This window comes from Uranotaenia lowii, chromosome 1 (assembly GCF_029784155.1).
Source record: "Uranotaenia lowii strain MFRU-FL chromosome 1, ASM2978415v1, whole genome shotgun sequence".
NCBI classification, from domain to species: domain Eukaryota; kingdom Metazoa; phylum Arthropoda; class Insecta; order Diptera; family Culicidae; genus Uranotaenia; species Uranotaenia lowii.
Window position 1 is genome coordinate 84,839,342 of NC_073691.1, and position 24,594 is coordinate 84,863,935.

General features: G+C 43.1%; 1 protein-coding gene across 1 annotated transcript in view; it reads left to right on the forward strand.

The window, feature by feature from the left end:
* The window catches only part of LOC129753661 (serine/threonine-protein kinase S6KL), a 225,540-nt gene extending 203,343 nt beyond the window's left edge, over positions 1 to 22,197 (forward strand). Inside the window, exons 8-9 of the mRNA XM_055749506.1 lie at positions 20,773 to 21,051; positions 21,230 to 22,197. Of these exons, the coding sequence (XP_055605481.1) occupies positions 20,773 to 21,051; positions 21,230 to 21,340 (390 nt within the window). The 3' untranslated portion in view covers positions 21,341 to 22,197. The remainder of the gene's footprint in view (positions 1 to 20,772; positions 21,052 to 21,229) is intronic.
* Positions 22,198 to 24,594: the final 2,397 nt, after the last annotated feature.

Here is a 24,594-nt window from a genome sequence, read left to right on the forward strand (position 1 = left end):
GGGAAACTTTTACACCCCCAGGGCTACACTCCAAGTCAAAATTCCACCAAATTCACAATCATAACAGAATAACATAATGTATTATAGCGCTTTGAAATTTTACATAAATGTGACGTCACAATGGTACTTGCGTATTTTGTCTTTAATGGAGTTCATACGTGGGCGTTGATCGGTGGATCCCTCGATGATCTCGATGACGGTGGTTCATTCGGTGTATCCGGCCATAACATTCTGGTTTTCAATGCTAGGTATGCACGACGTATGTAGGGGGTCGTACAAAATGGCGGCTCGAACGGTTCCGGATAGCATTTGAAGTAGTATTGGGACCTCCAAATGCACTTTTGACGGCTGAGAACCGTTCGTTCCGTCAAAGGGGTCTTTCTGTTCGCTGAGCAGAGTACGATTGAGGTTAGGTCGACTACTAATCAGCAGCCGTACTCGTTGGTAAGTCCAAGGTTACACGTGGTGGTATTTGGGTAGCCGTATCTGGATTTTTGGTGGAAGAAAGCAAAAAAGGCCCTTCTTGGACCTACCCGACGCATTAATTTCACATTGACAAATGTTTTTCCTTTTTACGCCCACTCCATTTCTCAAAAGACAATTTTAGCAAGTTCAATTTACGCAAGTATTGTTTTTATAAATTTCGTATAATATTTTATATGGTGGAATATCTAGGATAAGTAATAGTAAATAACAAACAGTTACCTTTTAATTGCTGCTACTTTTCCTGAACTTTTGTTTGTTTTGTACATACACGTGGATGTTGGACAACCCTACATTGTATACAATTAGGTTAGGTTCACATTTTTGTTTCATAACATTTTTACACACCTTTAATTTCACTAACCGTACTAACTTATCGTACTCTACCTAGTTTTAAGTATTTTATTCTTGACTTAAACCTGTAATGTAACACTGAAAATAATAAAAACTTCCAACAACACATGTTTTTTTTAATTAACCTTATAAACAGTGAAGCCGAGACACACGACTGTCGTCGAAGAAAGCTGCGAACAGAAAGGTAGAAGATTGCCCGGATGTCGTATTCGAAGCTAATTGTGTTGCAAGATAGAACAAGAAAGAACCCGAAACTCTACTGTTATGTCCATCTCACTCAGAATTCGTCTCCATGAGACGACTCAGCTAGCGACCGATAGAGGGCTTAATTGAGGATGTTCATACCTGACTACCAGTTACATCCACCTTGATGCAGCCTGTCACATGTACAAAGCAACCGACGCCCATGAGTGTGTAACTGTTATACAACTCGAGAGTGTCCGGGAAGTAAGGATTAGGGTGATTCACGGGAATCGAGAACTAAATAGTAAACAAAAATAATTCTTGTGGCGAAGTTTCAAGTCTATTTGGAACATATGGTTACAAAGGGCAAAACACCATTCGCAAAACACAGCAAACATAGCGCGAGGAATGCTTCCTTCGTGCAATTTAAACAAAGACACAACATCCAGGAGTTAGGTAAAATATCAGTAATTTCAAATTATTTAAAAGGAGACTGATCTTTCTTTTCCTGCTCCATCAGCACACACGCCAAGACACCGGCCAATGACGCATGACAAAAGAAAACTACCGTTAGCAAGGCAAAGCAAAGAATAAGAAGATACATTCGTCCAAAGAGACCCTTATTGAAGGGTAAGCGCCAAACGATAATAAGAAGAAAACGTTGGCTAGAAGCTATGGCTCTTTTTGTCCTTTTTTCTTTTTGTCTTTTGCTTCTTTCTCTAGCTTTGTGAAGGGCGAGGTCGGTTCGAGCTTGGAGCCAATAAGGGGCAACGCATGATGACTTGCAGCTCCTGCCGAAGGAAGCTCCTGCCGAAAGAACATCATCGAAAGATCGAGCACTAGAAGGACTACTCCCAGGCACTAGTCACCGAGATCGCATCAATTCGGCGAAATAAATCGTTGATGTGAGGTCTGGGAGCAGCTACTCTGGGATGTAGACAATCGTGAGCCACCCCGAGATGGAAGGAGGAAGCCCGCCAGCCTTTGGTGTCCTGATGACATCGTCCGCCTGTGAACGAGAATGCATGTAAGTTCCCAGTGTTGATACTAATATTGTTGCCCTCTCGCCCAAACATTATGTTTGTCATTAATGCCCAAGAAGGCAAAATTAAGAGGGAGGTTTGACCTCATGAAAATCTATCAAATAAAGCATGTAAAATTAAATAAAATTTGTTGGCCCTCCATGAGCTAGCCGGAGGCTTGGAAGGAAGAAATCTTCTACATCCAATTTCCTTCAAGCCAAAGACAAATTAAACAAAATATCACAATTGAAGATCCATTAACTTTTGTTGTTAATGACATGATTGCTGTGATTAGTTAGTTCTCCTATTCAAGAGGTGTATGAATATGAAGGTGAGAGAAAAAGTACGAAATCGTGGAGCGAAATTTGAGATTGACGAAATTAATGTGTGAAAACTCTAGCGCAAGAATAAAATCACAATACAAAGTCCAACAAATTTAAAAACTCAAACAAGGTTTTGCAAGTAGTTGATGTGATATATTGAATTTTAAAAATCATGTGTACACAATCTTTAAAAAAAAAGCTTGTGATTTTCCTTTCTAATTCAGTTGAAATCAGAGTTTCTACAAATTAAAGCTTTTAGCAAAGTTTTTTTTTTGTTTCGATTATAGTCGTTTTACCATCTTTATGGCATTCGCGACTTTTATATCAACGTTGCAGTTAGCGGACAGTTATTGAAAAACTTATCCGGTACCACTGTGTTCGATGTTTACTCTTGGGCTTGAACTCGCGGACATCAGCTCAGAAGATAACGGACTTGCCAATTGAGCTATATCATCTATATATATAAAAAGCAATTATCTGTATGTTTGTTTGTTTGTTTGTTTGTTTGTTTGTTTGTTTGTCCTCTATAGACTCAGCCGTCTTAAGAGCTAGAGATCTGAAATTTGGCATGGATGCTCATTAGGACCAGGAATGATGAAAAATGTTTTTAGATTTTTGGACGACCCCTTCTGAAGGGGGTCATCCATACAAGACAAATATTGTTTTCACGTTATTGACGTTATTTTCCGTCGGATTGTGATGAAAATTTGCACATGAGTGTTTTGAGAGACAAGCAATCGATTACAGTTATCAAATTTAGGGTCAGGGGTCGGCCAAAGGGGTCGTCCATATTCACTGATTAATGTTTTTGCGATATTGGCGTTATTGTACACCGAATTGTGATGAAAATTTGCACATGAGTGTTTTGAGAAACGAGCAATCGATTACAGTTATCAAATTTAGGGTCAGGGGTCGGCAAAAGGGGTCGTCCATATCCACTGATTAATGTTTTTGTGATATTGGCTTTACTTTACATTGGATTGTGATGAAAATTTGCACATGAGTGTTTTGAGAGACGAGCAATCAATTACAGTTATCAAATTTAGGGTCAGGGGTCGGCAAAAGGCTTCGTCCATATCCACTAATTAATGTTTTTGCGATATTGGTTTTATTTTACATTGGATTGTGATGAAAATTTGCACATGAGTGTTTTGAGAGACGAACAATCAGTTACAGTTATCAAATTCAGGGTCAGGGGTCGGCCAAAGGGGTCGTCCATATTTACTGATTAATGTTTTTGCGATATTGGCGTTATTATACATCGGATTGTGATGAAAATTTGCACATGAGTGTTTTGAGAAACGAACAATCGATTACAGTTATCAAATTTAGGGTCAGGGGTCGGCCAAAGGGGTCGTCCATATCCACTGATTAATGTTTTTGCGATATTGGCGTTATTAAAGACCAGCAATCGATTTCAAGTTTCGAATTGCGGATCATAAGTTCATACCCAACTTTAATGTTTTTGCGATTTTGACTTTATTCTACATTGGATTGAGATGAAAATTTTCGCATAGAAGTTTTGAGGGACGTTCTTTTGCTTTCAGGTTTCAAATCTTGACTCAGGGGTCGGCAAAAGGGGTTATTATCTGTTCACTGATTTTACGATATTCTCTTGATTGAGCATAGAATTGTAATTAAAATTGACACATGGGAGGTTAACAGAAAAGATAATTGATTTCAGGTGTCAAGTTTTGAATCGTGGTCAAAAAAAGGCCGTCCATGTTAGTTGGTCACTGTTTTCGTGATACTGTCGTGATCATGCATCGGATTGAGGTGAAAATGTTCAGATGAGGATTATAAACTATGAGCAATTGACTCCAGGTAGCATGTTCCGTGTCAAGGGTCGGCGAAAGGGGCGTCTATATTCACTGTTCACTGTTTTCAAGTTCCTGACGTTATTTTACATATAAATTGAAAAGAAAATATGGCAAAAGCGAGTTTTGAGGAACGTAAAATTGGTTTCAATTATCGAATTTCGGGCCATGGGACAGAAAAAAAGGGTTTCATTGAAAGTTCAGTGTTTTGTGCAATAATTTTGATGGAGGCAGTTAATTGATACCAATTTAAGTGTGAAGATCAAGCAAAAGAGTCGTGCACATAAACAAATAGTACATGTTTCTGCCATAATGTCTAGATTTTGCAACCGATCGAGAAGAAAACACTCTCACATAAATTTTAATAAAAAGCCTATCAACCGTTTAATTTGAATTTCAAGTAATAGTAACAGTAGAGACTTTAAACACTGTTGAATTTTTTTCCCCAAATTGTCGGAAGAATGTTTCGAATTCATTTTCTAAACTCATTTTGACGTACCAATGATTTAAAGCGAAACGAAGTTCGTACGGGATCAGCTAGTAAAGTTATAAATTATGATATATTGAAACAAAAGACGGGGTTTGAATGCCCATATCAGGCCGACTAAATATCTATAAGTATTAAGAAAAATAGGTTAATGTATGTATGTATGTATGAAAACCCAATAAGTATTAAGAAAAATAGGTTAACCTTATAAAATGTATGCTTTTTATCATTGAAACCATATCACCTTCGTTTGGGTCCCCTCACATTGCTCGATAATGGGTAATGAGAGGGCGGACTCTCTGGCAAAGGTGGGGGCGATGGAAGGCGACACATATCACCGTGAAATCGTCTTCAACGAATTTTACTTCTTAGTTCGAAGGAACTCTCTTGTCAACTGTCAGCGCAAATGGGACGAGGATGAGTTGGGTCGATGGCTCCACTAGATTATCCCAAAGGTAAGCCTCAAACCCTGGTTTAATAGATTGGATCTGAGTCGGGATTTTATTCGTGTATTTTTCCGTCTCATGTCCAATCATTATTCCTCAGACGCGGTACTCTATCGTTTGAATATTGCTAGCAGCAATTTGTGTAGTTGCGGCCAAGGTTACCACGACATCGAGCATATTGTTTGGTCGTGCGAGGTCCATCTTGTCGCCAGAACGAATTTTTTAGACTCCCTTCGGGCCCGAGGAAAACCACCTAACGTCCCAGTGAGAGATGTACTAGCTGTGCTAGATTTGGGCTACATGCTCGAAATTTATCTTTTTCTAAAAGCTTTTTATGTTCATATTTCCCTTTCCTACCATCTTTCTCTTTAAAATAAAAGTGTTAAGCTAAGCAAAATATTGTAAACACAAAAAACGAGTTTGGCTCCTTAAAACCTGAAGGTATGAGCCGTTTCAAATAAAAATTTACAAAAAAAAAAATCATTGAAACCTTAAATCTAAGCTCTAATCATACTCTTACAGTGAAAATTGGAGAGCTTAATACTGATTTGAATAGAATTATAATATGAACGAATAAATGCTAATATTTCGTTCACCACTCTTCAAAAAACGAAACGACACATCAAGCATGCCGTCATGTGGAGAAAGCTCTAACTAACATGTATAAACATCGACGATCTCCAAAACAAAACAGTGTTGTGAACAGTGCGAAGCAAAACGGAAACCGAAGATCGAAGTGGCTTTTGATTTCAATTAATCACAACTACAAAAAAAAAAAAAACAATTACATCGTAGCAGACATTTCATTGAAAGCTAAATTATCAACAAAACAAGAAAAAAATCCTAATGCCGTTATTTTGCAAAAATGGGAAAATGCTACGCAGTTCGGGATTGTCCGAGCATTAAAACTCCTTTCTCCGCATTATTTTTCTTCAAAATATTTGCAGGAAACGGGTAAGACGTTTATTATTCAATTAATTAAACTTTGAAGCGTTTTTACAGAGCTTCGGATAAAAGATTTCTGCTCACAAACTACGGCCTTATTTGTTCGGCTCACTTTTCAGATTTTGTAACTAAGGAGAACAAGTCACAATGATAATTATATTTCATTTCATGCGTCAAATAATTTGTATCAATTCTTTATTATCATAGTTGGTTTCTTCATGCAATGCCGCCAAATCCAGTCCAATGCTCAGTAGTTTGAAAAAAGAAGCCATTTCTGATTTGAAAGTTCAACTACAAAACCAGACGAATCAATTAACCGATCCGATTCTTGTCGTGCTTCAACAAAACAAATCAAGGAAGTTGCGTGGCTGTAGGTATTCGGAGAAAATGAAAAATTTGGCGAAAATATGACATTACTGCTACTCAAAAGCATACCGTACCGACAAATGCGCAAATTCCTAGCTCTACCTTCGATAGAAACCATCCGCAAATAACTATCTAAATTGTGAATGAATGAAGGGTTTTCAACCTCGGTTTTGAGTTTAATAAAACGTACAGTTTGCAGTCTTCGCGATGATGAAAAGCTCGTCACCCTGTCGTTCGACAAAATGTCTGTATCCCCCAGATTAACATACATTGATAAGGCGAAAAACGACTATTTTTGTGGATTCCCAACTCGATTGAAAAACGTAATAAACAACATTAATCAACCAGCATGTTCTGCCCTAACATTTATGATCAAATCTCTTCAAACTGGATACAAACAAGCTGCAATGCAAAAACAGGCTTGTAACAAAAGCTGGTTCAATAATCAAGCATATCGTTTGCGATCAAAGTTCTAGCCATAGAGCATTGTATAAAAAACTTGGTGTAACACCAAGTAAACCTTTTTTTTTCATCAAGAACAAGAAAATATTTTGTTCCTACGATGCACCTCACCTAATATAATCTAGCCGCAATAATCTTTACTTCATAATGCCTTATTATTAGAAATTTATATTACGAGGATATCAAACACATTCCGATCCGTGCCTCATCTAACATATGATCACATACAAATTGCACAATATGCGGAAATAAGAGTGAATTTAGCAGCACAAACTCTAAGTGCTGTGCAGGATTACGGACCTATGTGGAAAACGATGTTTTGCCAATTGAATGTCTGATCACGGCCAATTATTGTGAGTGCATGGACAAATTTTTCGATTGAGCCAATTCAACGGTTTTTAAAACCTCGAAGGTATGTTGAAGTTATTAGCTCGGAAGCTTCTATACATCGCTGGTCTAGAACAGTTTTGGAAGAAGTTATAAGAACAGTACAGTTTTCAATATTTGAGAACACGAAGCTTCAACCAGGATTGCTTGGAGATTTTTTTTTCAATTATTCGTTGAAAAAACGTGAACAATAACCATCCCGACTCAACCAAATTCATATCGGCTTACCCATCCAATAAATAAATATTTTATCGAGAATCCTTCTATTAAAGATATAAAACTTTTACCAAGAACATGTCGAGCTGCAAACAATCAACAAGTTTTAAAACAAAGTTTTGAAGATCAAGATTTGGATTTAAAGCAGGCGAATAATGTTTACTACACAACTGGTTGGGTACATAGCAAAGTGCAACTGATCCAGAATGTGTACAAATGTTTATTTCGGATAACAAAAATGTAGATCTACAATATGAAGTTCTAACAATTAACAAACGTTATCACGAAATGTAATTCATCGGCTTTATCGGTGAAAAGTGATGTCCTTTTTAGAAGGGACATCTTAAGGTAGGGTAATTTTATAGGTGGAAATAAAGCTAGAAGAAATGAAAGGTGGTGAAAATGAGCGGGTAGAATTTGTTTAGAAGCATTATCACCGCATATCAAATTTTTGTTCAGCACGGGCCAACTCCTATGAAGTGGTAGATACAGATAGAGTTGTATCTTTCACCACACATTAGTAGGCCATGGTGCTCACTAGTTGACTTTGTAAGGTTCTCTCTAGATAACCTCCAAAATTGCAGGTGACGGTGATCCGTCGAAATGTCACCAGAAATACAGCGATGATTTCTTCCGGGAAAGCAGCATTCTTGTAGCCTTGGTGACGACTGTTGAACCGGAAATTTCCGCTTATTTCCGATGGTTTCGGACTGAAGTAATCTTTCAGGGTAACAAGAATTGCTGAATACGTTTGAGTATAAGGATTTTCCGGCGGCAATCTGTATGCACGCGGACCCATAAGGTGCAGCATCAGGTTCTCGCGCATTTTGTTATCCGCTGCTCCGTAAATCGATGGTTACGCTTCTTCCGTTGGTTGTACTGATCAATGTGAAAATTCGGAGGCAAAACCGCTAGGAAACGGTTTACGTGGCCGGTATCGTGTTGTGACCGTGAATAAATGGACAGAATCGTTGGAGATTTCGCGGATAGAAGTAAAAGAATCGGACTATTCTAAAACACGTTTTAATTACGATAGCTTTTCTAAGCCGATAGCGGTAAGCCAGATGCTACCTTTTACAGAGGTAACATTAAGTATGTTGTAGCAAGGTACATTTTTAAGGTGAGATATATCAGTTCAGTTATCAGAATTTTCTGATTAGAATATACGATCGAAATGCACGATAGACCTGGGATCAGAATTCAAGATAAAGGCCCAGAATTGAGGACAGGGTTAAAGATTTCAATATCCGGAATCAAATCAGAATCAGAGATAAGTGTTCGGAACCCTGAATCGGAATTAAAATCTGCATTTGGGATCAGGTTCAGAAACCGGGATCAGGATCCACGTTCAAAATCCGGCATCAAAAATTCGCTTGAGCTTCAACTTGAGCTTGTTATCAACTACGGTCCACCTCAGCTCCTCCTAGCCAATGCATAATGGTTGCACTCCGTGATTGGTTCGAAATAATCAACATTGCACAATGAACCAAGTGAAAGATTGCTGGGATCAAGCAACACAATTTCACTGTACAGTTTTGAGAATTTCAGACTTTAATATGAACCAATAATGATGCCGGCCAAGTCCGTGTAGTCGATAAGATGATAGGGAGATGCAGCAGGGAGATGAAATTGCAAATGAATCGTGATGTAGGTTCATATTATAAGATTAAAATTGATACTCATTTAGAATTTCTTTTTGACACTGACTGTATTTTTCTAAGCCTGACATCCTATCTAGAAATTATTTTTCAAAAACCAATCAAGTCATTCCTCCTATTTCTTTTCCTGTTTACTTGTCGTTTCTTTTTCTTTTTTTGCGTTGAATGATGTTTAAATATTATTAGTTTTTTCAATAAATTTTTCTTTAAATCATCTTGTATTCAATTGAAATTTAATTTTTCAAATTGTGTATTGAAAACTAATAGATCAAATTTAGATCATTGGAAAAAGCATGTTTATTCGAAGATTCAATCGAATACGTTATAATTTCAACTTTATACTTCAGGTAATACACACTTCAGGTAGAAAAAAAACTCGAAAACTTCATTTTTAAAGATAACGGTTTTGAGAAAGCAAAAAGTTCAGTTATTATTAACTGTTGTATGAAATATTGTTATTTATTGTTTTTAATCAATATGATTAAGAAATATTGCAATCACTAAATCCACAAAACAGTGAATAAAGTAAGACTTTTAGGAGCTTGTTAACTTCAGAATGGGGGGGGGGGGGGGGGGAAGGGGGGGGGGGGGTTTGGCTTAATAGCGGCACGTTATCCAAACATACGGGAAAATTGTGCTGTATTTTCAAATTAATAAATCGAATACAATTTATTTCAAATTTGTGAACCTTTTGTTTTTTTGGTCGAAGAATCTGAAGTGATTAAGCTTCCGATCGTAAATCACACACAAATTATTTGATTTTCAAAGTAATTTAACATCTTTAAAAAACGATTAGTGACAGCTTTTTTTTTTTTTTTTTTTTAGTTGGTAACCACAGGTGGTAAATCCCGGTTTACGGATTGTATTCCAAGGCACGGCGAGCCACCGCGTCCCCCCAGTTTGCTACTCTGGGTCCATGGGTACAATGGGCAGACTCATGATATACTCCGTGTATACCCCCTACTCCCTAAACTCCACCTGGGGCCGCAGACCTGGTTCCCACCTCGAACTGTTTAGTACACTATGCTTCAATAGTGGGAGGTCTATTCGCGCTAATGCGCTCAAAGGCAATACTCATTAACGAGACCACTTTCAGCAAAACCTCTCATCCTTACGACTCGACGCCTGAACTCTCCTCTAACGACTTGAGAACCGACATCTCCTCGCAATGACTCGAGATTCCCACACAAACCTCTCCTCTTCGCGACTTGAGGCCTGATCTCTCCTCTGACGACTTGAGATCCGACCCCTCCTCGCATCGACTCGAGGTTTACCTCTCCTCTGCACGATTCAAGGCCCGATCTCTCCTCTAACGACTTGAAATCTGACCTCTCCTCGTAATGACTCGAGGTGACCACTTGTACCCCTCCTCTTGTTGGTAAGGGGCCAGATCCCTCCTCTTACGACTCGGGACCCGACCTCCTATCATAAAGACTCGGGGTTGACCACACAAACCTCTCCGCCTGAAGGTTTGAGGCCTGACCTCTCCTCTAACGACTCGAAGCCCGACCTCTTATCTTCAGGGTTCGAAGTTTGCCACCTTGCCCGTCGTGTGCCAGATCGAGAGCAGCTTATCCTGGACTCGCGCCTGTCACGGCACACGCGCGGGACTTAACGCAACTACTCGGATGATTCCCGACGAAGACGTCATCCTACACCGACTCGAATGGCTCGCCCGGCGTCGAGAGCCACTCTACCCGTGGGTATTCCCCGAACGTGGAATAACCCTTTCCCAACGATTTCCACTGCGAAGAAGGTCAAGTCTTATCCCCGCAGCTTCTGTCGTTGAGAACCGCTCTACTCGGATACTCCCCGAAGGTGGAGCATCCTACACACGAACGCGGCGCACCCACGGCATCCGCTACGCAGAAGGTATTGTCTTATCTTTGTAACTTCAAACCGTGGGGTCGGACGCACTCTACTCGACAGCCCCCCGTCGATGGGGTCAGTCTACTCCGACCGTTGTCCGGTCTTCTTTATCCCCCTTGGTTGGCAACCCTAGGATTTTTGGCCCGCGGATTTTCCTGCCCGTTGTGTGCCAAATCGAGAGCAGCTTATCCTAGACTCGCGCCTGTCACGGCACACATTCGGGACTTGGAACGCTACGACTCGGATGTTTCCCGACGGTGACGACATCCTACACCGACTCGAGAGGCTCGCCCGGCGTCGAGAGCCTCTCTACCCATGGGTATCCCCCGACAGTGGTTAACCCTCTTCCTTCGAGATCCGCTACGAGGAAGGTAAAGTCTTATCCCCGCAGTTTCCCTCTTAGGAAGCGGAACTACTCGGATACCCCCCGACATTGGGATATCCTACACACGTTCGCGGCGCACCCCTGACCTCCGCTACGCAGAAGATGATGCCTTATCTTTGTAGCTTCGATCAAGGGATCGGACGCACACTACTCAGATGCTCCCCGCCGATGGAGTCATCCTACACCGTTCGCGGACTGCCGTTGGTTCCAGCTCCTCTGCAGGGCAGTCATGATCCGGGTGAACCCATCGCTGACCGCGTGCCAAGTGTTGGAATCCGCACACATCCTCTGTACAACGTTGTCTGCTGTCGTGTCAGGCCCGCAGGCGGCAAATATGGAAGTACGTACCGCCGCAAACCTCGGACAGACAAACACCACATGTTCGGGTGTTTCCTCTACGTCACCACAATCTGGGCAATATGGCGAAGCCACATGTCCAAACCGGTAGTGGTACTTCATGAAGCATCCATGACCAGTCAGGAATTGCGTCATATAGAAGTCCACTTCACCGTGCCTTCTTCCGATCCAGCTCCCGATGTGCGGGATCAGACGATGGGTCCACCTTCCTCTCGTTGAGCTGTCCCACAGCTGCTGCCAGTTGGACATCGAGTCCTCATTGGCGAGATCTCGAACGTTGGGCGTGTCTCTGTTGTCGTAGCAATAGACATCCTCCTCTAGCAAAACCGAGATGGGCATAACACCCGCTACTACACAGGCGGCTTCGGACGACATGGTCCGGTATCCGCTGATAACCCGCAGGTTCATCAGCCGCTGAACGCTGCTAAGTCGCTGCAGGTTACAGCTTCCTCCCAGGGCCTGCCTCCAGGCCGCTGCTCCGTACCGCAAGATCGAAGTGGTCACACTTGCAATGATCCGCCTTTTGCTGCTTTGGATAGCCGAGGAGTTCGGCATCATTCGTGTGAGTGCGGCCGTGGCCATTGCCGCTCTCTTGCACACGTGTTCGACATGGCTCGTGAAGCTGAGCCTGTCGTCAATCATCACCCCTAGGTACTTAATTGCGCGTTTAGACACGATGTTGCACGGTCCAACGGCAATGGTACCTGTTTGGGGTGATTTCAGGTTGGTGATAAGCACCATCTCGGTTTTGTGGTGGGCTAGACGCAGGCACTTGGAGTGCATCCAGCGTTCCACTTCCTGGATAGCTACCGTGGCCAGTAGCTCAACCTCCGCTGTTGAGGAGCCCCTCGCCAAGAGGACTACATCATCTGCAAATCCTACGAGTTCGGCTCCCGATGGGAGGCTCGTTCGTAGGAGTTCGTCGTAGGTGATGTTCCACAGAACCGGGCCGAGAATTGACCCCTGTGGAACACCCGCCGAAACCTCTTGTGTTCGCAAACCCTCGCCGGTCATATACTGCAGTTGGCGATTGTGGAAGTAACTTTCCACAAGCCTATACAGATATGCCGGGATCCTCATTTGGATGAGCGACGACGCAATCGCTGTCCAACTGACACTGTTGAAGGCGTTCTTCACATCCAGAGTGACAACCGCACAAAAGCGGAGCCCTCTCCTCTTGGTCAGCCTGGCTCTGTCCGCTACCTCGATGACCGAGCGGATGGCATCTACGGTGCTGCGACCTCGACGGAAACCAAACTGTTTCCCCGAGAGTCCGCCCTCACTTTCCGTGTATCTCTGAAGTCGGTTCTGAATCACCTTCTCCAGGACCTTACCCGCTGTATCCAGTAGACAGATCGGCCGATATGCCGATGGGTCTCCTGGACGCTTACCCGGCTTTGGCAGAAGAACAAGTTTCTGCCGTTTCCACGTGTCAGGAAACACCCGTTCCGTCACGTATCGTTGCAACGATGTTCGGAACATATCGGGGAATTCCCTAATCGCGGCCTTCACCGCGACGTTCGGAATGCCGTCCGGTCCGGGGGCCTTCCTCGGTTGGAGAGACTTGGCGATCTCGCGAAGTTCTTCCACCGTTATCCTCTCTTCGGCGCTGGTGTCCCAGTCATACGGGACTGTTGGCCAGCGGGTAACATCGTGCTGTGGGAACAGCTCATTGATGATGATTCTCAGTTTATCGGGGCACGTTTCAGGTGGTGCGCCCCCACTTTTAGTTCTGCCCATGACTATCCGATAGGCATCACCCCATGGACAGTCGTTGGCGTCACGGCATAACTGTTTGAAACGTGCCCTCTTGCTTGCGTTGATGGCCCTGCGGAGGGCCGATCTCGCGCTTGTGAAGAGTGGCCTACGCTCCGTTCGCTCTTCTTGGGTCCTTGCGTTCTGCATCCTGCGCCTTGCCCTATGGCAGTCGGCGCGCAGACCCGCAATTTCCTCCGTCCACCAGTAGACGGGTGGCCTAGTGCTTTTATGCTTGGCCCTTCTCGGCATCGCAGCATCGCAAGCGCGAGCTAGAACCCTCGTCAGTTCTTCCGCGGACAGGTTGTCCAGGTTCCTCTCCCAGTGCAACGCTTCGACAAAGACGTTCTGGTCGAACTGCGTTGTCTTCCAGAGGCGTTCTCCTGTACGAGACTCGCGTCTACCTGTCCGCGTACTTGAGCCTAGCCGATAGCGAATCGCGAAGTGATCGCTATTCGTGTAGGCCTCGCTCACCATCCAATCGCTTACCAACCCCGGGCTACCGAAGGTGACATCTATGGTTGACTCGCTCCCGTTCCACAGCTGCTGCCAGTTGGACATCGAGTCCTCATTGGCGAGATCTCGAACGTTGGGCGTGTCTCTGTTGTCGTAGCAATAGACATCCTCCTCTAGCAAAACCGAGATGGGCATAACACCCGCTACTACACAGGCGGCTTCGGACGACATGGTCCGGTATCCGCTGATAACCCGCAGGTTCATCAGCCGCTGGTAGGTACTGGTATTCCCTACGTTGGCCAGATCCACATTAAGCCTCGCCAGGGCTTCTAAAAGAGTTTGACCTCTGGGGTTTGTGAGGCGGCTACCCCATTCAACGGCCCACGCGTTAAAGTCGCCAGCAATAACGATGGGGCTTTTCCCCATTAGCACATCCACCATCTTGTCAACCATAGTGCCAAACCTCTCCAAGGACCACCTTGGGGGAGCATAGCAGCTACAGAAGTAGATCCCGTTAACTTTGGCCACCACCATGCCTTCGTATTCCGTCGCCACAACTTCTTGTATGGGGAAACTACCTGTAACCCATATCGCGGCCAGTTTGGCATCATCAGTCGCCCAATTAATGCCATTCGCAGCTCTGCGATATGGGTCTGCCACTAGCGCGATGTCCAACTTTTCCTCAACTGTCATCTGCCGCAACAGCTGGTGTGCTGTGTAGCAGTGGTTGAGGTTAAGTTGGACGACCTCTATGCTCTTGGCGCCCGGGGTGGTACCGCCTGCGCCTTTGTGTAGGCGGGGCACCTAGGGTTGCCAACAGCGTGGTCTCCAGCGCAGACAGGGCATTTAGCAGGCTTTTTGCAGTTAGCCGACTTGTGGCCGGTTTCGCTGCAGCGCCAGCATATGCCACTTCTGTCTGGCCCAGTGCAGTCGAACGACTTGTGACCGTTCAACAGGCACTTGAAGCACCGGTCCGGTTGCTGGGGGATGGATATCTGACAGATAGACCATCCCACCTTTAGCCGCCCACACTTAAGTGCGGCGTTTGCTGCTGCAACCGGAAGTTTGACCAGCCCAATCTGCATACCAGATTTGGGAGGGCCATTCCGCAGACGAACCGTCATCTGGTCAGAGCAGATTTTGCACTGCTCGACCAGTGCCACCCGCAGTTCGTCTTCCGTCGTGACTTCATCCAGGTTTTTAACCCGGATGGTCACTTCCTTACAGAGGGCACGCACCTCAGCCTTGTCACCAAGGGCTTCGGCGGCCTTAGCCGTAAGGGTCCCGCTGGAGTTTCCAGCACCACGCTTCAGTTCGAGGATCATCTCGCCGGTGCGTGTCCGACGGATCCTCCGAACTTTCTCGCCTAAATCGGCGAGATCTTCGTTCGTACGCATCTGTCGCAAGACATCTGCGTACGTGCCCTCAGGTGCTTTGACGACAATCGCCTCGCCCCTCTCCCTGACGCGACGTTTGCGTCGTTGGGGTTGGGGTTTGGCTTTTCCCGTCTCCGTACCTTTGGGCCTTCCCCTTTTGCGCGATACCGTCCGCCATCCGGTATTTGCGCTCGTCGGCTCATCTGCCTTTTCGGCAGGGCCTTCCGCCCGCTTGGAAGCGCTGGCCGCAGGATCCTGCCGGACAGACGGATCCTCCGCTCTTTTCTTAGGGTCCCCGGGTCTGAGTTCCCCGGGAGACCCTCTCTTACGCTTGCTGTTGCCAGCAAACGCAAGGCTGCCCTCTGTTTGGGCAAAGGCATTGACCTTCTTTGGGCGGATGGTGTCCGCCCTCAGAGGGGTCTCTGCCGGCCCTCGCTCTTTTGGTCTGGCGGCCTCGGGCTCCGCAAGCCGTTCCACCACAGCTTTGTTGGCTGCGATGAAGAGCTGCATCACCCTGGCTAGCTTCTCGCGTATTTCCTTGTGGATGTTGGACTTCCCCTTCACACATTCCACAAGGTCAGCGATGCCAGCCATGGCCGTGACCAACTCTACTGGAGCTCCCGGATCTTGGAGTTCCGGGGAGCTCAGTAGGTCTTCCAGCGCTTCCTGTACTTGATCGTACGGGTCCGCTCGCACATCGCTCGGTGTTTCCACCGACGTTGCCGTCGGGTCCACCGGGTTGGCAGATTGCCTAACCGGCGAACGCCTAAGGCCACTCCCGCCGAACGGATTCGAGCTCTCGCCCTTATCCGTTCCGTCCTTTTTCATTTCTTTTAGATTTTTTGGCATATTTGATCCCACGAGTAATCAGGTAACAAACGGTCCACTGCGCCAGTGACCTGCTTAGCGCAGCAAGGACTGGGATACTGTGGGGTGTGTCCCGGTGCCCCACAGGCAACCGTTAGAGACTGGCGTGACTTAACGACCCGCCAGCCTTCCAGGTACATCGGCACGGTTAGCTTCACACCTTCACCAATGGAGTCGGTTTCCGATAGAAATTCCATTGTCGTAATCCAAATTCTTTAGCGAGGGTCTTCATAAGGGGGGGGGGTGTAGTTCTCTCGGCCGTACATCTGCATAAAGCAGACACGTTTCCACTCTGCACCACGGGGAGGTGGAACTACGTCGCAGAGCAAAGCAGCTTATGTATGTATGTATGTATGTATGTATGTATGTATGAAAACCCACCAGTGCCTGATAGGTCTTTCGACCCGAGGCGGTACGGGAAGTCTCAATCGCACATTCAAATATTGTTCATGCTAAACTCATCAACAATAATTGCAGCGCCACCAAGGGGTCCGTTACTACTGGTTTGGGACAAGTTTGACTCATCTCACTCCCTTCCAACTATTCGAAACAAATTAAGAATCAGGGAAAGATACCCAAGTAACACCGATAGTTTTATTTGACTCCTTAAGTCTCTTATAAAACCAAAACTTGATCTAGTAGCCTACTATAAAATTTTAAATGTTACTTGGGTACCTGAATACCAGACCATTGATTCAAAATTTGCCGAGACACTCCGGCTGGCTTTATTCCACAATCCATTGTATATCAGTCTTCCGATCATTTGACGACCTGTCCAAGCCCCTTAATAATTCCTCTAAATAGAGTTAAGCATTTTTATTATATAATCAATCAATAAATACAACAATGTTTCATATTTCACCTTGTTACCACCTGCAATTCCAATTGTAACAGCCGACTAGCTCAACCGGACTGTTCTTCTCACTTCTCAGGATCGGCTACACTTGTCTGGGGCGGACTCTCGACCACGATAACGGTCACTCAACAGCGGACTTTGGTAGAACAGAAATAGACTGGGATTTCGGATTGACGTGCATAAAGGGGAAAAATTTACATTTTATACATATATTGGTTGGTTAAAACGTCTCTAATAAAAAAAAAAAATATATACATATATTGGGGTTTTCAGTGTAGAAGGATAAGGGTCAACATACGGCGTTAGGGTACGGATGTGTGCTGAGTTGATCATACCTGGTAGTGACTTCTGAACACGTGGGTCTTCCTGTTGCTTCCGGTGGTAATGGCGGACACAGAACCAACACAGGGACTTCCGGCGACGGGTGACTGGCGGACCCTCGATTCGTATGACCGGGAATTGAGCTGCAGCGATTGACTTCTTCCTTCCTGACCAGTGGTTATTTGGCGTGGCGATTCCTGTGGTGACGGAGGAATGCCTCACACGTGGTCGGCTGTTCTCGAGGAGACTTCTGGGTTACTCCGCAACGGAGCAACGACACCTGAGCCCTCACGGCTGGTAAACTCCGGATCTTGAGGACCGGTGTTCCTAGCCTCCTGATCAATCTGCCGGACCACGAGGTGTTCGTGATGATGGTTCACGACACCCGGATGCGCGCGTTCGTATCTACGACCGATTTTGCTGACGGTCTCAAACTTTCTGCCCCGAATTCCTTCTTCCGTGTTGTTTTCCCTCTTTTCTGCCCAGTGTTGCTAGATGCGTTTTCACAACAACAGCCTTCAATAGTCCTATTTGCCGCTGGTAGTGTTCGTGATAATATGCTGGTTGTTTCACCAAGCCTTTTCAGTTTTGGGACAATTAACCTCAAAAACGATCATGTGTGTCGACCGGCTGTTCGTTTTTTGTACCAAGAGTTTTTGAGGTTAATTGTCCCGTCTCATCTGTACACGCTCAGCAAGTGTGCGTAAGAAATGTCAAAAACAACTCTATACTGACCCATACCGCAAAAGGGAAACAAAAAGGGATAATGGAAGGGATTGGAGAATACACTGAAAAAAACTAAAAACTAAAACTACCAAACACGTCAATTAATAACAAAAAAAACCATTTGTTATACTGTTTGGTAACACAATGCATGATTGTTATTTTCCCTGTTTTCAAAAGAAATCAAAAACTGAATGCATATTATCACAATTCTTTTATCTTTTAAAATAATATTACGGAGTCGAAAATGACGCATTCTGATTAACTAACTACAGGCTCAAACATCTATACCTACTGCATAAGATATTAAAAGTAGCAAACTTATATGGTCGCAGCAAGCCTGCAGTATGGCAATACATGTCATGAAAAAAAAACTTTCCAAACCGGGGATCGCTAGTAATTTACTTTTGCTTCAAATTTTGAATCTTTATCGATTCTTTCATCACTTTCATACAAAATGTGAAACATTTCACAAACGTGCGCTTTTCGCAGATTGATTTAAAACCGGAATTGCAAATGGTAATAAAGATATTTCAAGGAACGAGCTCACCAATTTAGAAGCAGCAAGTTCCGCATCAGCTAGTAAACACTCCCAGCACATGGTACTCTTCAAACGGTTTGATACCAGGGAGGTGACAGCCCTATCCTTTGTCATTGATTTTGACAACCATCAAAATTACGGGCCCACCATTTTGTGGGCCCATAACAAACCTGACATTTTGCTGTCAAGGAACCGGACTAGATGTCAAATCCTAGAGAATTATGAATGATTGCACACTAACACAACCATCATTCTGGTTCCTCATTGGTTGAAATTTTGGCTTTTTCAACTCTGTACTGCTTTGAGAGGAAAACACCATAAACGTTTCTCCCGAGGATAGAAAAAAAAGAAAAAGATTCTTGTTCGCAAGAAGAACCAGATTGTCACCCCTCTGTTTGATACCGTTCTCTTCCAGACACGTTAATATTAAGAAAGTCAGAAACTCTAATTTCGCTGCAATCCTTCCAGCAGCCAGTGGAAGAGCCTTCTTCCTCTGCACACTAACTTTGTACGATTTCCGCCAACAAACGTTAAAAAAAGTTGTAAAAAAATCACTTCACTCGTTTTTATTACAGCCCTCAAGGTATCAAAAATTCAAATTGCATCCTTCAATCGTTTTAAAAACATGAAACAGTCTCATTAAAACCGATATATTTTTGTTTTTTCAATATTCTGGAGCTCTGAAAATTTGCTGCCAGAAAAAAACACGTCTAACCGATTCGACCACAGCCTACTGATAAAAAAAAAATTAATAAATAAATAAATAAAAAAAAACGATTAGTGGCAGCTTATGTATGAAAAATCAATTTTCGATCGTCGCGAACGTTGCAATGGAATGATAAAAAATAAAATTGCAAATGGCTTTGTATACCAGGTCCAAGAACTGTTTAATCCGTACATCCAAACTTTCTTCATCTTCAGTGAAATCTTCAGTCCAGAGGTCCGTGGGTCCTGACTTGATGCTTCGATAATAGGCTAGAAAGAACCGGAAACCTGGGCAGCAAAAATCCCTCTTCCAAAACACAACCAATCCTGCTTCATTCCCCGTTTCCCCAAACCATACTTCACCGAAACTTCAAATTTTTCAATTTGCTTGAAAATTTAACAACTTTAAGAGCAAATTCACTGGTGTTGGGAAAAAGTGGTAGAAATTTTGACAATTACGGCACATTTTGAAAATTTTGCTATGTAAAAACATTTTCAAGATCTTGTGGCCTTTTAGTTTTTTTACAACACGTGTTGTATTTTCGCATGCTGTGATGGAAAAATAGCAATATTTCCATCAGATACTGCTGAAATAGAAACACAGGTTCACTGGTGATGGGAAAAAGTGGTAGAAATTTTGACACTTGACGTTTTGAAAATTTTTCCATGCAAAAACATTTGCAAGATCTGTGGACTTCTAGTTTTTTTACAACACATGTTGTATTTTCGCATGCTGTGATGCAAAAATAGCAATATTTCTATCACATACGGCTGAAATAGAAACAGTGTTGTAAAAAACTACAGCGCCCCAAGATCTTGAAAACATTTTTGCATGGTAAAATTCTCAAAATGTAAAATTTCCATCACTTTTTCCCAACACCAGTGAACATACTCTAATGCCGTTTTCGTTTTTCTCCACTAGCACGGGGCAAAACTTTTTCTGAATAAACGAACAGAATCGTTACCCGGGACGATGCAAATATATGGTTGCTATACTCACCCTTATGTTAACCCCCAACACTGACAACTTTTACGGGGTGCAACCGCCTGCTTGAGGTTCAAATCTCAGGCAAAACTAGTGGACTTCTGAATTAATAACCGAACATAATAACAGCAGTTAGGGCAAAACTCGTGGGTAACTAGGTTGCCACTGCCAATAAACGAAAACACTATAAGGAAGCCGAAGGGCAAAATTTTCCACGTCTTGGCAGACCTATGGGTTGCTTCGATCCCCTCAACTTTGCGGTGGTGTTTTGTACACAAACTCTTCAACTTTTTCTTAATGTTATTCGACATAGATACAACATGTTTGAAATAAAAATCCGTCAAATAAACCTGTAGATCAGATTTTACTCAAACTTAAAGGATTGAGAAAATAAACATAATTTTTTTTCTGAATTTTTCATCCCCAGTATCCGTATCTCGATTTGTCGAGTTATTTGGGCAAGTCGGAGGACCTCGACCGACTGATTGAACGACGCACTACGCAACCAGCTGAGGATGATTGTACTGCCGCCAGTGGACGCACGCTTCTCCCGGCCTCGGTTCACGATACGCTGCCACCCGAGGCGCAAGATCTGCTCAGGCGATTGCTGGAAGTGAAACCCCAATACCGGTTGCGTTCCGAGCTGCAGTTGCAGCGCATTGGCCTCTATAAAAATTACAACTGGGATGCGGTTAGAAACAAACAGGTGAGACTGTTATACCGTTTGATAATCGGTTCTAATAGGTTCCCGCTGCCTGCTCTGAGACTGATAGTAATTATCCCAACCAGCAGCGGCTCATCGTAGGTTAAATTAAGTGATTTATAGTTCAATCACGACCCGAACGCCAAGAATCTACCTACTCACGTCATATTTCCATTTGTAGGTTTCAGCAAAGCAAATCATTGAATCGGCAAACATTTTGGATACGAACGAATCTGGACCAAGAGCAATTTCGGCGTTGGTTGAAAAATCTTTTGAAAACTTAACCTGGTAACTGACCTCATGGTTATTGTAACGTACCAAACAGCAGCAGCAACAACGGAGAACAACATTAGCTTGCAATAATGGTACACGAGCTTAAGTGAATAATTACTCTGAAATCTTCTACCGGTTTCATATTTCTTAGCTTGTTGTGAGATGGTCGAGCTCGGTGGGAGTCAAAAAGCTACCACGAAAACAAATTAATTTAGAACAGTCACAGGGCAACGGTTATCGTATTTCAGTTTTATGCTAATTTTTTTTTTTTTTTTTTTTTTTGCCAGGAATTTACCACTAGGTGGCATTCTTCCCTAAAAGTTTTATGCTAAGATAGGATACAGAATCGAAATGCCCACAATCCATGCGGTGAAGAAGCTGATGCAAATCTTTATCATTATGTTCACAGCTTGAGACTCCCGCCGCTCGGCAATGTGCCATTGAAAAACATTAAGTGCCATTATCGGAGAATAATTGTCCGACCTTGGTTAAACATCTAAATATCTGTGCGCATGCACTCCTGCTTGACCGGACCGGGTGAATGAAGAAAAGTGCATCGATGGGGGAAGAGGGTAGGCAGCAAGGAGTGTCGTCGTGACTCAGTACCCAGTCGATTAACAAGTTGCCTCTTCCATCAAACGATAAAGCGCGTATTAATAGGTTGATTAGCGATAACAATTAGATGTATGATGGCGAGAATTAACATGCTGGTTTGAACGAAACCAATCAATAAGCACGAACATGACGGTGAAGAGGTGTCGAAGATGATGGTGACAAAGTGATGACGATGACATTGATGACAAAGATGAAAAGATAAAAATGAGCCGTCCTTAAGAAAATCAAGTATCCGTCCTTAGTGAATAAATGTAGAAATACTTAAGAAAATTTGTCTTTATCAGAATTAACAGATTCCGAGTTTCCTGGGAAACTATCAGTTAAAACTTTTTTTGGACCAAAATGGAAGTATTACACTGCGCGGGAAATAATAAAAAAAAGTAAAATTTACCGAGGTAGCCAGGTGAACGCTCATGAAATCCAAAAAGGTAAATTCTACACTCTAATTCTCCGTGACTCAGATTTGAAGGAAAACAATTCAAAATGCGCCAAAACTGGGTAAACTCAAATTTTGATTAGAGCGGTAAAACTCAGAAATGATTTGTTAGGGTTTTCGCGAATTTTAAGTTATTTTCAATCAGGCATCTTAAAGGAGCGTTTGAAAGGTCTGAGCCAAAACAACTCAGAATTTTATAAAATTTTACGGCAGAATTTACTGGAATTTCGGATTTCAATGAAAATGAAATGTTTTTATACATGTTTTAGTAATAGACATCCATATTTATTCATATGTAATTCACAAAAGAAGCGGGAGAAAAAAAATATTTCTAGGATTCGTTCTGCTCCGAAGAGGAAACATCGTGCCGCTTACGATGGAGGGACCACAAACATCGGTCTTCCTATTCCGGAAGGTGCTCAGGGTCCAGATATGGGCCGAGTTGCCAGTCGTGGTATGCCGTTTCCATTGCAGGTGTTCCGGCTGGATCCGGTACGGTAGGTGAAGTGGGCGGTTCATCTCAGCAGAATATAGCCCTGATTGAACGTGCAAATCAAGTTCCGCCACCACCACAAATGCGTCCGAGAAGATTAGAATTCTGTTGGAAGAAAAACTTCGTTTAATTTCCCATGAAACTTATTAGCACCCATTGTGGGGCCAGGTTACGCCATCGAGGAAGACCAGGGGCAATTCTATCGCTTACCTTGCGGGTGTTCGGACGCTGAGCAGAAAGCTGTTTCCGTTTATTACACTGAACTGCGCGGACGTGCGTCGTGTCGATCGCTCGATTAGAACTCGACTGACTGCCGTTGCGTTGGAGGGAGAAGCGTGCGCGACAGAGACGAATGATTCCGTTCACTTGTCGACTAGGGGTGACACGAAAGGTATATCGATGCCCAAGGTAATTGCATATTGGCATCGATTGTATTATCCGAATGGGGACAACTTCTGATATCCCACATCTCCTATTTACTCAATAAAAAAAAAATGAAAAAAATGACAATATCTGACTTGTTGAATTTATTGTATTGTTGCCAACTTTTTTTCCTTTTGCTCTTGCGGTTTTAAGCATCAATGGCTTATTCATCCAGAAAGGTTGCCCCGAAATTTAACTTTTTGCTTTAGTCTTTCAGTTTATAATACATTACATGTACCTTCAATGTCATATGAACCAAACGCTGTTTAAATTTCAAAGCAAAGATGCAGTCCACTGGCATTTTGCTGATACGTTAATGCACAGTTTGTACTGATTTAACACTTTTTCGGGGTGTTGCAGATTAACGAGCCTATAGTAGTCTCTTTATTGCAGATATACCCGACCACTTTAAACAATTGCAGAAGATTGTTTGATTACCTGCGATAATTTAGGAATCACTCTAGTAAGAATGAAACTTAGCTCTTTGCTGGTCGATCTCTTTTGATATTACAACCTCAAGTTTGACAATACAATTAAATATATAATAAACACTTTAAGAAAATCTGATTGGCCCCTTTCATAATAAGTTTTTTTTATCTCTGTTACCCGCTGTTTAAGGGACAAATGAACGGAAGCCATAGCATTAAGTTCTAAGACACAACAGATTTTAGTTTAATATGCAGCAATTTGAAAATTTTGTCTTCATATAATCCTAAACCCTATACACCCTATGCGAATCTTGTTCTTGTTTTGAACATTCAGATCTGTTTACACGGGTGACGCTTACTGGTCACACTGGAGTCACACTCGGTAGAATTATTTTCTACTGTTTTCATCATATTTTAAAATAAGCGTGTCGACGAAATATAAACAAAACAAAACTCGATCGCCTTCAAAATACTTTCAAACAAAATCTCGACAGTTCTCTTTTTTGTTCCTAATAAGCATTAAAGATACTATAACTGACTTTGGATAATGCGTGATATTTATTCGAAATCGCAGTTCGACCTGCTTAAAACAAGAGAACATTATCTCTTCCGTTATTCCCGGTGGAAATGCGAGAGGTATGTAAGAACATTGAAATCGTTTCATTTTATCCTTTTACCTGTTAACGTTCAGTTGTTTGCCTTTGTAATTGAGTAATAGAATTTTTTGTTTCAGACTACTTTACTTTTTATATATAGAATTTATCATGCTGTCGCCAGATTGTCAACGATCATGCCATCCATCACCCTTGTCCTGCTTTTTTGGTATTGCCATATCATCCCCCCATTCGCAGTGAGGACAAGAAACAGAAATGTTGCGG